The sequence below is a fragment of the Heterocephalus glaber genome, unplaced genomic scaffold (assembly GCF_053883595.1).
Source record: "Heterocephalus glaber isolate CG9 unplaced genomic scaffold, H.glaber_assembly_v1.0 deba00001060, whole genome shotgun sequence".
NCBI lineage: Eukaryota > Metazoa > Chordata > Mammalia > Rodentia > Bathyergidae > Heterocephalus > Heterocephalus glaber.
In genome coordinates, this window is record NW_028258185.1 from 724,869 (window position 1) to 740,925 (window position 16,057).

Sequence of the window (16,057 nt, forward strand, 5' to 3'; positions counted from 1 at the left end):
CCTGCTTCGCACTTAGCTCTTCTGCAAAGCGATTATTTTTGATGCTTGCCCTTCTGCGCCTCCGGAGCCCGCTGCCCCAGCGAGGGCCCATCTCCCGCTGCCACTCGCGAATTATTTACACCTCGCAGGTGAGAGGATTGATTTGCTCAGAGCCAGTGGGGCTGGGCCGGGCAAAAGCGCAGGGCCTTCACACCGCGGCTCTGGTCCGGGCCTCAAACGTCAGTGCGGCCAGGCCTGTCGAGACAACGCCGCCTCTAACATTGAGCAACAGCGCCACCTCGCGTCCACATGCTCTAATGCAGTCAGGCCGGGAAAAAGCCAACAGAGGTCGCAGGCTTGGCCCAAAGGTGGGAAATGAGAGGAAGGAGCCTCCAATTGGGTGCAAAGGAGAGGGATTCCCCGGAAGGGAGTTGCCCCGCGACCGCTGTTTTTTTTTTGTTTCCTAAATTCTTGAAATAAACCTTGTGAAAGGTTCCATACTCTCGCTCTTTTTGTTACCACCCTTCTTGCATTATTCCTTGTGCAAAGGAAGTGCAGTGATTTCCGCCTCCTTCCTTCAGGCGCATTTCTGGCCTCTGAATACCTCCACGCACGCTGCTGCACAGTCCAAAGCTCCCACTACCGACCGACCGCTGCCTGCGGCGCGCACCCTACATTCCTCCTTCGTCTTACCCTGACACTGGCCCCTCACCGCCTATTCCGCCGCCGCCTGAGGGAATTTAGAGTGGGACTCAACTTCCGCAGGCTGTTTGCCCCTGGTTTGCGGCCTCTCTCCATTTCTCCCTCCCAGCCAGTGAGGTCCTGTTTTCCGTGGGCCATAGACAAAACATTCCTATAATCCGATTTCAAAGGAAAGAGTGTCCACTTTATTTAAACCATAAAACAATTAAGCCCAGACGTCTAGCCAGCTCCGCGCTGCTGTTTTGTTCAGCCCCATTCAGAACCCAGCACAGGGAGACAAACAGCGCCATAAAAGTGGCATTTCGGGGCTGCGGAAATGTACCTATCCGCTGCCTTCCCAAGTGGAACAACCTTTAGGGTTTTGTGATTCTGACAAAAGAGCAGAGGAGAGGTGGGAGGGGAAGATTAGGGAAGGAGGGCATTTGCTAGCCCTTCTCTCCCGCCACATTTTATTTCTTTCCCTAGATGTGTGTCGTGTTGTTTTAATTCACAAGTGATAATGCATAAAAATCCAATCCAATCCTGATCTGCACGCACGACGCTGAATTGTGACTGAACAGTGGCTTGGACCGGTGGCCTGCTCTGTATCCTACCTCTTCTTTCCTGGGGTCTTCCAGGCCCTGCGGCCCCATTTCCTGCCCAAAGCGAGGCAGGCTCTGCGGGCGGGCTACAGAAGCAGGCCATGCTGACCGACCGACGCCGCCGAAAGGAGGCGACAGGGCCCTGAAGCAGGGGCAGGGGGAAACCCGGAAAAACTGCCAAGCTCGGACTGGGAGAGAAGTCCGCACCTCAGGGTCCAGAGAGGGAGAGAGGAAAGCAGGGAGAGAGGCAGAGAGAGAGAGAGACAGAGAGAGAGACAGAGAGAGAGACAGAGAGATAGAATCTATCAAGTTCGGAATTGGGGCCAGGGTTCCAGAACAGCAGAAGGGCCAAAGAAAAAGAGGAAGTGAGAAAAGAGACAAAACTATAGGCAAAGCACTTTTCCAAAGGACCAAGAAAACAATGCTTCCAGGATTGAGGAAGAGGTCTTCTAGGCGGGAAGGAGTACTTCACTGATGCACAGTTGCAACTTGATTGCCCTTCAAAATAGCCAAAAAAATTTTCACCCCTTCCCACCTTCCTCTAGATGCCCAAATTAGAGGGCTTAATGGGAGGAGAGGGTAGGAGATCCCAACAATGAGGGGAGAGACTGGTTCCTACAAGTGTCTCAACAATTTTGTAGGGTGTTGCTTTGGGGGATGCAGCACATGAGCTGGGGTCCCCAATTATTTTCTTTTATGGTGGTATCTTCTGAGTATCGAGAGCAACACCCTGCACCCTCAACAGAAGGGGATTGATATTAAAGGCCTGAGATATTAAAGGGCTATATTTCAAGCAGTCTGATTTTAATAGTTTCCAGATTGGGGGATTTCCGAGAAAGGGGGCACTGGGCCGAAGCATGCCCGGCAGCTTGGGTCTGCTTCTTATTAGTAGATGAGAACTGCTAGTTCTAGGGAAGGCTCTGTGGCAGTGCAGCAAACTAGCCCCACCAGACTGTTACACACACATCTCCACACCTTTGCACTTGGGGTCCCACAGCCACCAGGGAGCACCCCGCTCCTGGCTAAGCCAGCTTCCTTGGGGCCTAGCATCACCAGCATCACCATCCCCTAGAAGCACTACAGCTGCTTAGCATGACCCTGATCACCCCCAGACCAACATTCAAGGTACACACCACAGGGAGAGAGACTGAGAATAATAGAGAACAAGAAGGAGAGATGAGAAAGCAGTGAGAAGTAGAAATTAAATCTAATTTCGACTGCATTGGCTTTGTCATCTTCCTCCTTCTTTCCTTCCATCCCTTCCTCTTCCACCTCTCCCCTTCCTCCCTCCCTCCCTTCCTTCCTTCAGTTCCTTCCTTCTTCTTTCTCTCTCTTTTCCTCTCTCCCTCTCTCTTTTAACGAAGTCCCCCTATGTCTGTCCTGCTCCCCGAGGCCTGCCTGGCCTTCCTTCTAGTGAACATCCTGCCAGCCTTTTTTCCCAGCCAGCCCTCAAAGCACCAAAGCACCAATGCAACCAGCCAAGAATCCAGCCTGGGCCCTCACCCAGCACCCAACTTTCATCTTCACCTGTCTCCTCTCTCCCATCTCATGTACTCATAAATTATTACAATTACAGCCAGGGAAAGCCATTCATGCCATGCCCCCTCCCTCCATCTCGCCACCAGGAACCTTGTAGGCAGCCAGCCAGGGCAGGGACAAGCTGGGCCTTGGCCTCCGCACCCTCAGCAGCCTCGCATCCCCTGGAGCCCCCAGCCCTATCCTGCCCTGCCTGGAGAGAAGTGGCAGGCATTTGCCTTTCTGAGATAGAGGGAGCCCCTTCTCTGGCTCCAGCCTCCCCTAAAGAATCTGAACTCTTGCCTCCTCCACAACAGCATCGTGGGGAGCCACAGGGAGGAGAAATAATGAGAACTGGATGCAGTTGAGTTTCTGGTTTTTTAAGTGACTTCGATATATTAACACAGAGCTGTTCTACCATGACAAACAGAAGCACATTACGGGATAGACGCTGGGAACAGACGCTGAGGGTGAGAGGGAACACAGCTATGTACACGCCCGAGGCCCCGCCTGCGCCACCCAACCCAGCCTGTGGCTCAGTCCAGGCCTTCGTCCCTCAGCTCCTGGGCTGGGAATCATCGTGTGTATGTGTGTCTTTTTTGTACAAAATCTGCACGCAGAGTGCCCAAGGCCTGGGAAGGGATGGCCCAGACCAAATACGATACAGGAAAAAATTAGAAATATAGCAATTCAAGTACTGGCTTCTCTGAAGAAAGGAGAAAAAAATCACATTTGTGTGTGTCATTTATTTCAGTTGCGCTGGGGGAAGAGAATGCAGTTTCTCTCCTGCCTCCTCCTCGATGGGTAGAACTAACTCTAAACACCAATTTCTGAACACTTAACCCTCCCAAATCGCAAGAGTTTTCCTTTTCCCCTTCCTTTTTTTTTTCTTTTTAAGCGGATTGGCTTTTTGTCTCTTGCTCTTTCCTTTTCCTTTCGTGCTTTCTCCCGCTTGGGTTAGGATATTTTTGTGGGGTTTTTGTTTTTCCCTTGGCTGTGCCGAGGCAGCAGGCTGGGGCAGGGTTTAGGATTGCTCCTTGTCGGTTTTCTCTTTATTCATCTTTTTCATCTTCATCCTCCGGTTCTGAAACCAGATTTTGACCTGCCGCTCGGTCAGATTGAGAACCCGAGCCACCTCATACCGACGGTCCCTGGTTAAATACATATTGAAGAGAAACTCCTTCTCCAGTTCCAGCGTCTGGTACTTGGTGTAGGGGCAGCGCTTCTTCCTCGTGGAGCGGGCGTGGATCCAGTTGGCCACGGGGTTGCCTGGAGGGCCAAACACAGGCAGGGGTCAGTGGAGCCCCTTTCCAGTCCGGGACCTCTACCACCCCACCCCCAGGCTTAGCTAGGCCCCCCAAACCCAATAATTGAACCTGAATTTGGACACGTTTTGCTTTAGGAATTTTCTCCCTTCTTCCTTTTGCATTCTGCCCTTTCCCCATCTCTTTCCTTCCTCTTTATTTTCCAGCACCTAAAACTGTAGGAAATCCGAAGCTATCAAAGCCCTACAGTCTGGTCCTCAGCTTCAAGAGTAGTAATTCGAGAATATCCTCATAAAAAATCCAAATTCCCAACCGTTTCATAGGCCCATAAACGCTTCTCTCTCTTGTTTTTTATTTTTATAGCGAGGTCTCTCTCCTCCCCACCTCCCTCCTCCTCTACCCTACCCCCTCCCATCCTCCCAGCCCACGACCCAGTCCTGAAATTTCAGCAGTCCTACTTCCTGACCCTGAGAGTCCCTAAGTCCCTCACCACTCTCTCCAGTGCTGTCTCCGCTCAGAGTTCAACCCTGCTGAGGCGAATTCTCAGGGTGACGCTGGGATGTGCAAAGTCCTTCCCCTTTCCTCAGAGAGCTGCTGGCCTTGGGGACAGCCTCCCCCACATCTTAGCTTCCCTGTTGGTCTCCAGTGCCCCCCTCCTACCAGCCTCAGGACAAGCTCTGCAAGGACCTAAGCTTCCAATTTCAGGTTTATGGGAGTAGCTGAGGGCAGCGAGGGAAGTCTTCAGAGGGGTATAATTAGGCCCTGGCCCCTTAGAGGAGGAAAAAATTTCCTGCAGCCCCCCTCCTGGGACTCCCCAGATACTTCCCAACACCCAGAGGGCTGCACCTTCTCCCCTGCTGATTCTCCTTCTCTTCCCTTTCTCTGGCCCTGCAGCTCCACCTGCCCCCACCTACCCCAGGCAGCTTCTTTGCAGCCCTCAGAAGGCTCCTGTCTCCTAGGCTGAAGAGAGTGTGCAGAGTTCTCTAACCTGGGGAGATGCTTTCCCCACCCACATCCCTGACCCCTATTTTTACCCCTTCTTCCTGCAGACCCTCAGAAGAAGGTTCTCAAGTTTAAGGAGACTCAGACCCCACTCCTCTCTGGAAGTCCTGATCTCTCCAAGTTCCTGGGCTGTGAAATCTCCCAGACCCCTCACCAGGGCTCCTGGGGGAGAAGTCAGTGGATCTTCTCTTCTGTGAATCCCTAGTGGGGTGAGGACCCCCATGATGATGGGGATGCACGGTGATTTTCCTCCCTGGGGCATTTCATATCTGCCCCCATGTCCTCCTCACCTCTCCCGTCCCATCGCAAACCCTAAAATGAACCTCGCCCCCGCCCCAGCCCCTGGCCCTGTTGTCTACATTTCTTCCAAAGTGGCCACTGAGCCAAAAAGCCTGGGAGGGGTGGGGAGGGGACAGGGGTCTCTCTCCAAGCCAGCCCCTGAGAGAAGCGCCCTCTCGGCCCTCTCTCAACCTGGCTCCCTGAGCCCCCTTCTCACACCTTCCTGCCCCAGAAAGCTCCCCAAGGTAATTCGCTTTTATTGAGTCCTCACCCCCTCGCCCTCACCCCTCTCCCGCTCTCCCTGAGCTGCTCGGAGGGGCTGTAATCCGGTTCCCCCCGCCTGTCCTCCCCTCCCCTCCCGCGCCGGTTGTAAAGGAAAATTGCTCCCAACTTACTGGGGTCCAGGTCGGCCTTCTCCTCTTTGTGCTTGCTGCCGGCGAGGGCGTCCGCCTCGGGCGAGGGCAGTGTCTGCGGGGCGCGGTCGCGCAGCTCCCCGGGCGAGCCGTACACGTAGTCCGGGTAGCTGCGGCCATCGCCCGGGCCGCAGTCGGCGCGGCGCCCGGGGTAGGCGTCCGGCTTGAGTGCGTAGTGACGGCCCCCGGCCGGGAAGCTGGGGAAGGAGACGGCGCCGGACAGCGGCTCGAGCCAAGTCCGCATGTAGCGCGTGTCGGCGCCGAGGTGGGGCTGGGGGCCGTACGGGTGATAGACCACGGACGACTGTGAGGGCACCGGCGCCCACGACGTGCTGAACACTGCGGGCTTGGGCGCGAAGCTACAGGACGGAAAATCGCTACAGTCCGGCACCAAGCCGCTGGGTCTGGCGGCGGCGGGGTGAGCCCCCGTGGCCGGAAACCTGGACGCTAGGAGGTCTTCATTGTCGTGAGAGATGAGCGAGTCCACGTAATAGTTACTGATGGGCCCCGTCGCCGACATCGTAACAGGGTTTTACATACATAAGATTATTGTATGAACTGTATATGTACTTTTTATCTGCTCACAGAACAATCAAGGCAGGTAATTATTTTTCCAGCCTTTTCCCGGCAGCTCATTGGCTCCCCAGCCCCCACGTGATCGTATTTACCCAAAAATACGGCGCGGATCAATGCGCAGGGGCTTTTTTTTTCCCTTGCGTTTTTTTCCCCCTCTCCAACCCCCTTCTCTCTGCTGATCCCCGCGACCTGCGTTTTCCTGGGGGTCCGCAACTCTGGACCCAAGGCGCCGGCCAGCCCCTCAGGACGGCTCCTGTCTCATCAGGGAACCCTCCTGGCCCATGTCCACCCATCAGCTGCTGGCTCCCCCCTGCTAGGAGGATTTTTTTAATGGGGTGAAAATGCCAGTCCCCGAAGCTAGGGTTCCCGGACCCCCAGGGCTGCCCTGGGCGCGGGAGCCCCATAGGGGCGGGGAGGCCAGCCGAGGTAGGTGGAGGAACTATTTCTTGACGTAATCCGTCTCTGTCGGCCCCGACGCTCCCGCAGTCTCTGAGCGAGCCGAGATCAGCGATTGTCAGTTCGGAACGTGGCTTTTAAAAATGCGTTTTAAAATAGTGTGTATGTATGTATTTCTTTCAGGAGCAGCAGCAGCGAGGGAGGGAAGGTGGGAGGGGACTGGAGAAGCTGGGGTGGAGGGAGGGAAGGAGGGAAACGGTAGCGTCCTTCTGCCACTGGCCAACTCAGCCCCCCAAATCTGGGGTAGGGAGGCTCAGAGAAGGTAGTCTGCGAGCAGGAGAGGATAGAACTTCGGGATCTGAAATACCTTCATCATCAGCCTCAGAAGTCTTCGCTTTGGCACAGATACACAAGCGTCTTTATTTTAAATATATTGTCTGTATCTATTTATGTTTCTTTGCCAGCTTGAAGAAGTGGAGGAGAGATCTACACAACTTAAGTCGGGCATCCCCATCCCGTCAGTCTGCTTATCCTCCTTTGCCCCCAGCTCCATCTCTGCGACACCCTCCCCCCCCAAAAGAAGTCGTTCCCTGGTTCTGTCTGCAGAGAGCCTGGGTGAGAGCAGGCAAGGCAAGAGAGCGACCTCGGTCGTGGGCAAGTAGCTTGTTTTTACGTCCTTCAATAAAATTTTTATGAGGATCATTTGATTGTTCATAAATGTGTCTTTCATTAAATAAAATTGTAGGCTGTTTTTGGAACGTGAAAAAAGCAACGCAGGGATAGGAGAAAGCAATTTCTTTGGGGTCGGATACAGGAATTCCGGAGGGGGCAGTGTGATTGTAGGAGAATATGAGACAACTTGGCTTCCTCCCCCATAAGTTGATTGCTATCTTCCTCCTTGAATTTGGGGTTCCTTGAAGAGCTATAGGCATTCCTTCAGATTGTCCCATTGTGGCTTAGTAAATGGGAGAGTGCTTTGGATAAGCAGAAAATCCTCAATGTGGGTGCAGGAGAGGGGGCAGGGAGGTCATATGGGAGAAGAAGAGGGGCAGGTGATGCCTGCAGAAACAAGGTGCATCTAGACAGGGCACAATGAGTTTGAAGGGAGGGTGCAATTTCAGGGTCAGATAGAAGAGTTCTAGTCTGCACAGGGGGAGAGCTGAAGCTGTGATGCAGGCTCTGAAGCCAACAAGGAAGGAGGCTTCCCAGACCCAGCCATGCCTGTCCTTTCCCTCTCCGGTCCCCAGGAGGGGACCGAACACCAGAGATGGGGGTGGGGGCTGCTTTTCAGCTGCATCTGTATCTATCTCCTCTGGGGTGGAGAAGGGCTGGAGAGTATAGTACTCATGTTGGAGAGGGGGAGGAAAGTTGGGAGGAAGATACAGCTGCACCCAGTAGCGTGAACCCCAGCTCCAGGGGCCCCCTCCCTAGTCCCTGCGCCTCCCCCTCCCTGGTTCTTTCCTTTTCGGTCTAGCAGGGCTGGGATTTCGAGGCAAGGTGGGGATGAGGAAGAGGTTACCGGGGCCTTAGCCCTGTCTTCCCTCAGCTCCGACTGTCTTCCCCTCTCTCAGGCTGGATTGGCTGGGAAACCCAAATTACAGCAAGAAACAGAAAATCTCTTTGGCCTTGATGGAGTTGGGTTAGCTGTCAATCAAAAATTCTCCCTCACTAGTTCAAGGAAAAGACAGGAGATTCCAGTCCTTCTGCAGAGGCTTTCTCCAAGCCCCCAGTACACTCAGCACCTCCCCCAGCCCTTGGTGGCTGGGGACCTGGCCTGGCTCTTGGGCAGCTGCTGGCAGCAAGGAGCAGAGACATTTAGCCTTCAGCGGGGCCCGGGGCCAGACTTCGACCAAGAGGACATCAGAGGACATAGCCTCAGAGAGACCAAGCCCCAGACAGCCTGAGACAGACCAACTGAAACACAGCGCCAGGCCCGTGGAAGGAGAAAAGGAAATGGAGGATGAGAATAAGCAGAAAAAAGGGAAGAATTAAAGAAAAGAAGGAAAGCAAGAGGAAAAGAGATAGGAGAGCAGGGAAAGGAAGGCATGCAGAGACCAAGGAGGAGGAAGGGCAGCAATACGCAGGAAGGACGCAACGGGGCAGGGCTTGAGCTGGTGCTGGCGGAGCAGAGCAGCCGTGGCATTGTGCAGTCTGCTTGCTTGCTGGGCCTTTGCCGAGGGACCAGCTCTGGGGCGCGGCAGCCACTTCTGTCTGGACACAAAGGAGGAAGAGGCCTCCTTTCCTGTCCCTCTTGGGGACCTGGCTCTGGTGGGTATACTAGGCCTCTGGGACACAGAATCCTACATTGGCCCAAGCAACCGCCTAGGCAGCAGGGGACTGAACATGCTCTAGTCAAGAAGCAGCGAAGAAACAGAAGAGGAAAGAGGTTTTTTGCGTCTTTACCAGGTTACAGGGCCTGTCTGCCTCAATCTCAGCTTCCCTAGAGGAAAGAGTCCTTAAGGATCCTCTCCTATGGGCCTCTGCTATTTGGGAGAGCCCCTCCAATAGACTTGGTGGCTGTAAAGAGATGTCTCTTCTCTCCTATCCCCTTTGAACACGGCCTTCTTTTCAACTCCTGAGCTCCCTGTGAACCAGGCCTGCTACCCTGCGGAGGCACAGCAGCCAGGCTGTCAGGATCACTGTCCAGGGATCCCTGTTGCCATCAAATCCTCCAGGAAACAAACCAAGAGGGAATTGCAGCCTTCCCTTCCTTTTGGAAGCAGGAACTCTGGACTCTCCCCACTCAGGCACAGGCACAGCTGTGGATCATGAAGCAGGCCTTGTCCACAGAGCCCTCCTGGCCAATGCCTCATTTCCCCCATGCCTCACAGAGAGGGGCAGCTGTGAGGAGGGGGCCTTACAGAGCCTGGGAGACCCCTGGAGAGCCTGGTCCACTAGGCCCAGGTCCTACAGGTTCCAGAACTGCATGTGGGCTGTAGCCTCCATTCTCCACATTTGAAAGCAGAATGGCAGGTCAGGGGTCTGAAGCAGGCTTTCAGGCTTCCCCTAAATCCAGGCTTGTTAGGTGTGGGAGCAAAAGGATGGGGGGGCAAAAGGGAGAATCTCATCTTCTTGGAGTTCAGTTACTCCTGCTGGATCTCCTATCATACTCCAGGACTCATCTTCACCACTTCTTCAATTTTCCTTAGCACTCCTGGGGAACCTGAGGGACCTGAGGCGCTGGGAGTCCCTGTTGGGAGGCGGGGAAACTCCAGCTCTGGCTAGCAGCTCTGTACTGCTCTGCTTCTTAGCGGTCCCCTCCCACGCCCAGAGGATTTCACTGGGCACCGGAGAGTCCGCTAAGGGGGAGTGGCACCTTTCCTGCATCACCTCAAACCTGGACAGCTGAGACCACAATCAAGCTAGCATCGCGGGAAGGACAGACAGAAAGACAGGTTAGAGTCATCCCCTCCCCCTGCCCTGTGTCTCCCTTTTAGTGATCTAAATTCCCTGTGGTTCAATCCACACCGTCAAGTTCGGATAAATTTAAAACAGGCTTTTCCCTGTGCCCCCAGCAGGCTATCCCAGCGGCCGAAGGCTGAGAGCCCAGCCCATCCCGGTTCCCCAACACCCGCCCTGGGCGGAGAAGGCCGTGCTCCATTTGCTTTCATTTTCCTTCTCCCCCTGAAATGGGCTCATTTCACCTCTCCGTTGCCCTCTCCCCCTCCCTGCCCCCTCCCTGATTCCCTTCTCCTTTCCCCCTTCTCTCTGGATCCCTCTTTGTTGGGAAAAACACACCACACGCAACTCCTCCTAGTTAAGGCCTGCGCTGGAAGCAGAAACTGAGTTTTCCTGCCCTGCCGCGAGAAGACCCACGTCCTGCCCCCACCCCAGGTGGGTATCCCGGATCCCTGCACACTAGGAGTCAGGCCCCCAAACCCAGCAGGAGTGAAACCCCCTGGGCCTGTGAACGTGGCCCTCTCAACGCCACGGCCTGCCGGGCCTGCCTTTCCGCCGGAGCCCCCGCCCTGCCGCTCCGCAGCAAACGGGGCTATTTCCGGCTCCCCCAACACGGTCTGGTTTCCCAGCCCGGGGAGTGGCTGAAGGGGGAGCCGCCCCAGAGCTAGGGCTGCTCTCTCCCCGGAGTTTCAATGGCCCTGAGCACGCTGTTACCTGATCTTTTGTGTGATGTATGTGTCGCAAGGAAATTTGCAGTGACTTTGGAGCCCAGACTGAGGAAGCCGAGGTGGCGAAAGGAGAGACAATACGGTCCCGAAGTACAATTAAGGAGCCAGAGCTGCTCCTCTCTCCCCCGCCCTCCTTGCCAGACTGCGAGCTGTCTGGTCTCCAACCTCTGGGCGACTCGCGAACCTGGAGCCAGAAACTCAGCCCGAGGCGGAGGGCGCCAGAGGACTCCGCACCCAGAAAACCAGGAGGGAAGCTGCCTTCCAACCTGGGGGGCACCGTAACCAGCCCCGCTGAGATGCAGCGAATCCAATGAATGAATGTGCACATTCCGACGACGAATTTTCCCGAATTTTCTCAGCCTTTGGAAGGAGAGCCCAGGGTTTGGGACATCTCAGACAGACAGTCAGACAGACAGGCAAACCGCATCTCCTGAGGCAGACAGGCTCACAACATGAGTGTGAGCCTGAAATCATATACAGGTTCAACATTCCCGAGGCCTCTTTGCCCGGCCTGGCGGGCGCCGATCTCTCCTACCTTCACTCCTGCCAGGGCCTCAGGCAGAGACCCATAGGACTCGGTCCCGCTGGCTCGGTCCAGGTCCCGCCTCGGGAAGCGCCTTCGTTACCTGCTCCTCGGCTCCCCACGGCCACAGATGCAGGGCAGCCGCCTCCGCCCGGGGAGGGAAGCCCTGGCCACCACCGCAGCCGCCGCCACCCGCCCTCCTTCCCTCCCTCCCTCCTTCTTGCCCTCCCTCCCTCGCTCCCTCCCTCGCGCGCTGCCGCTTGCGGGGCCCTCCCGCGGGCAACCTGCTCTGGACCAAATCCAGGTATCTCCAAAAGAGAGAAAAAAAGAGAGGACTTCTTAGGTGGAAAAGGACAAAAACAAAAAAGAAAGACCTTTCATTGCATTTATTTTTCATGCTCTGACCAGTGGTCGGCCTCAGTTCAAATGTCTGGGACACAGCCCAGCAACCGCAGAGGTGTGCAGGGCCTGCTGCCTCACCCACGCCGCCGACCGCCCCGGCGCCCTGCGCGCTGCACGCTCCACAAGCTGGGCCGCCGCCCCCAGCATTCCAAACACCCAACAGACCTCAAGGTCCATCCTACAGACTCAACATCCGGTTGCCCGCCTCTGCGCTGACCACAACCCTGGAGCCCTCTGCTCCGTCTGGGGGCAAAGTCGACACACAAAGCACCTTGTCTGTGCTCTGGAGCCCAGCCTGGACCCCCTCTGGGTGAAGCCGCCCGCCGGGCTACACTTGGGCTGCGTTCCTGCTGGGGACTTCCAACCTCATCCCCTGCTTGGGACCTACACAAAGCCCAGTGCTCTGGCCTTTCCTACCCATAGCCTCCCTTCGCCAGTTGTCGCCTTCCCCTTCACCTGTTCCCAAGAAGGGCTTCATCTCCAAGCGAGCAGAGCCAAGGCCGATGGCCGGAGCGAGGTCCCAGGGAGGCCACAGCGGATCAGCCGGGCTAAGCTGGAGGCCCTGCAGCCGCTGAGATATCTGAGAGACCAAGCCTCTCCTTGGCGAGCTCTAGGCTTTTCCTCCTTCTCCTGCAAGTCTCAAACACTCACACGCCGCCGAGAGTTCAGCTCTATAAATCCTGCTCCTCTTTCCCATATCATAATTAAAAAAAACCAGTAGGGGAGGTTTTAACTTTTATTGCGATTTCTAGAGTTGGGCTGCGGAGCATATATTAAGTTTACGCTTATGCGCTCCCGGCGGGGAGGGTCCTTTAAGAAATAAAAATCCATCTTAATATCTGCAGACGAGAGAGATAATTTTTTTCCTCCTCTTCAGGCTGTTCTTTCTGAAGACACCCTTCCAGCGAAGCGAATAAATAATTACCACTGCCTTACCCATGACCAACGGCCTCAGGGCCCCTGGGTGGACTGGACCACCAGACTGGCCCTTCACCTTGGCCCTAAGAGACCTTACTCTATTTCTTGGGTCCTAGGGAGGAGGAGGACACCTCAACACTCTGGCTCTGTGGCCTCCTCTATAAAACCACTAGCTTTGAGATGGAAAGAGGTGCAAAGGGACCTAAACACTGGGAACTGCTCATTGGTGAATTTCGGCCCATCGGGGGACACTGCCTCCAAGCCAAGTGCTCCTGGGCATCCTGTTCCTGCCTGATTCTCCTTGCACCCCAAATGGCTATGTGCTTGGCGGGGGCAGGCTGAAGACTTGGAGGCTCCAAACCAGAGGAGCCCTTGCATGCCTCCCACCAGCTGGCCTGCCTCTCTGGAAACTTCCCCATTTCCCTGGGAACCATGGAGGTTTGAGCACTTCCCTTCAAGGGAAGAAATTTTTTTTTCCTTCTCCAACAAAAGGATAGAGGACAATTCAGCTGGGGAGATGAAAAGCTCTATTTTCATTTTCTCCTTCAGGTTCCTTGGGGATCAAAAATATTTATATGAGGCAAAGGGAATTAGTATGTGTATAAATACATACAGGGGATTTGAGAGAGCCTAGAGGAGACAGAGAGTAGAAACAGAGACCTACATTTATGCAACATACATATCCCCCTAGCAAATGATTGTGAGAATACAGAACTCAATGTATATGTATTGTTACAGGGACATGATTTTGTTCCCTGTTTGAAAGTTTCTTTTGATAATCATAATTATTTCAAAGTAAGAGAACCAAGGACTTAACCTCTTTCTTTTGGCTTCTCTTTTCCAGTATCTGTGAGAACATGGGTGTTACCTCCCCATTCTTCCTGACCCCTCCCCCTTTTTTCTCCAAAGGCAAAGAAACCTATTTTGAGACCCTTTTCTCTAGCAACCAGGAACAGAGCTGAAGAACCAAAAGGAGAAAGGAGTGGAGGATGTGTTGCAAAGTTTCTCACTGCTTGGATTTCCCCCTACTCCATTCTCCTCCCCTCCTCCCTCTGGCATCAGCCAACGGTCTTTCGGACAACATGGTAACAGTGGGCGCTGGCAGCCTCTGTTCACCCAGATACTTTCACACAACATAAAGACAGGCAACTGCCCGACGGCCATAGACTCAGACACACAGACCAAGGCCTATGGGCAACAGAGCCAGACAGACCAGAGCCAGGTTTTTGTCCTGTTTCCCAGTAGGGTATGCTTCTGAGGGTTTCTACTTGGACTTGATGGCTTTCCTCTAGTCTACTAACAACCCAAATATGTCCTTCTCCTGGAGATGGAGCTATAGGAAGGGAAGAGGAGGCAGCTGGGCTGTCACTCAGAGTTCCCTAACTCTTGGAATCTCCAGGTGCTCCACTTTCTAAGGAGAAGCTCCAGTCTAGCCAAGTAGAGGCTTAGTCTTTAAAGTGGCAGGTGAGAGAAGCTAACCATTCCAGAGACTTCCTCCTTCTGTGCTGCTCTCTCCCCTAGTGATTCTGCCCCTCCCTGCTCCCCAACTGAGCTGGGCCACCAGGCCAAACTCAAATTCTGGAATTTCCTTGGAATTGGCTGGACTTTCTTTGTCATCTCCATCAGCTGTGGCCAGGAGACAATAGCTGCAGGGAAAACTCCTCTCCTCAGTCACAGAAATTGGGACAAGCTGAGGAGGGGACGGTGTAGAGTAGGGTTCTCCAGACTTATCCCATGGCCCCACTCACAGCTTGGCCTCCTCGGTGAGCACCCACATTGCCCCATCTGGGCAGTCCCACTGGGGAAGGGAGGAGGAGGAGAGATGAGTTAGGGCCCTCGACGAAAACCGACTGATGTAACTCAGGCAGTTTCTTGTTGCCGAGTTCAAAACTCAATCCCAACAACATGAAACTACCTAAGCCACAGATCAGCTGAGAGAGCAGGGCGGGAGATTCGGCTTTGCACCTATCCAGCGGAGAAGGGAAGGGGGTTGGGGAAGGAAGAAATTCAGCCCCGTCCCCCTTTCCACCCCCACAACCTCCCTAAAGGGCTAGACAGTAGACTGGGTGGCTGGGTGGCCGGGTGGCTGGGGGGGTGGTCTGTCTTCATCAGTTTCAGACCTCAGCAAATTGCTCAGGGAAAATCTGGTGAAACGGGACCGCTAGCTGCTAAAACCCTGCCCCACCCCCAGCACCGCAGTGGAGCTATTTCCCTGCATCTGGCCCTGGCCCTGGGGGGAAGCTGGATTGTCCTTCCACTCTTGAGCGGGGGGGGGGGGGTCCTCTGTTTTGTCCATCTGGCTCTCCTGAACTCTCCTCCTCTCTCTGATCCTTTCCCTCTCTTAGCTCCGCTTAGGTTTCCTGAACCACAGCGCCTGTGCTCTGGAGCCACTTCCAGTCAGGCCACTTGCCTGGCAAAGCCTCACAACCCGGGAGCATAAGGACCAAGAGCCTGGCTAAGGCTCATACCCATACCAGGAAAAAGCAGGAAAATCTAAGATTCAAACTCCAACCCTCGCTACCCCCCCACCCCACCCCACCAGACAACCAGACTGAGAGACACCTGGACTGGTGTGTCCACCTCGAGGCGACCCTAAGTGCCCACAAAGATAAGGAAGCCAAAACCACCGATTCACCCCTTTAACCACCGAACCCCTCGGCAATGGGCCGGGGAGAGGAAGAGAGGGAGCTCATAGCCATTGCCCTTGGCTGCCAGCAGCCACAAGGCAAGCCTGGGCTCTGAGCAAGCACCGATGTCTGAAATACCTTCCCAGCTCTGCCCGCTGCACGCCGGGCACCTGGGGATGCAGCTAGTCCCCACTCTGCCACCAAGAGAAGAAGAAACCGCTTCTCTTACCTTGTCGCTGCCTCCTCCTCCTGCTGCTGCCGGCGCTTCTGCTAGCTGCGGTCCATGGGGGGGGGGGGTGAGCTCATCGGACCCCTCCGGTGGTTAAGTTTATTCCTCTCCTTGGATGGGTGGGGGGCTCCTGGGGTGCCCCCCAGCAGTGGTGGGGTGCACCCCGCCCAGCACCCCAGGCGATCAGACCCGTCTGCTCCTCAAGATTGCAGTTTGCTCTCTGCCTCTTTCCCTCCTCCAGTCACCTTTAAATGCATCTTTTACTGCAGCACCACATTATATTTGCAGATCATAAAATCCACCTCGCGCGCGCACCAAGACCGTCCTGACATTACTGTTTTATGACCTTGACTTATTGTGGTCACCTGGATAATATTTAAATCAACGTTATGGTCTCTCACTTACATTAAACCCGCCAAGAGACATTCTAGAAAGGTTCTAGGAGATGAGTCAAACACAAAACACACACATCTACACACTCAGCTTCTTTGGGGGAGGGGGGTGTCGCTAAAATACACTAAAA

At 54.7% G+C, this 16,057-nt stretch overlaps 1 protein-coding gene and 1 long non-coding RNA gene across 2 annotated transcripts; one reads left to right on the forward strand and one right to left on the reverse strand.

Annotated features, from left to right (window-relative positions):
- Positions 1-3,503: 3,503 nt before the first annotated feature.
- On the reverse strand, positions 3,504-8,021 carry Hoxc9 (homeobox C9). Its single transcript, XM_004872779.4, has 2 exons — positions 5,719-8,021; positions 3,504-4,046 (listed from the first exon to the last, which is right to left on the reverse strand). The coding sequence occupies exons 1-2, from the start codon at positions 6,254-6,256 to the stop codon at positions 3,802-3,804; spliced, it is 783 nt and encodes a 260-aa protein (XP_004872836.2). The 5' UTR covers positions 6,257-8,021; the 3' UTR covers positions 3,504-3,801.
- Positions 6,778-11,377, forward strand: LOC110347221 (uncharacterized). The gene is made up of 3 exons (XR_015450685.1): positions 6,778-6,870; positions 7,173-10,103; positions 10,224-11,377. It is a non-coding gene; the product is annotated as an uncharacterized LOC110347221 (long non-coding RNA).
- The last annotated feature ends 4,680 nt before the right edge of the window (positions 11,378-16,057 follow it).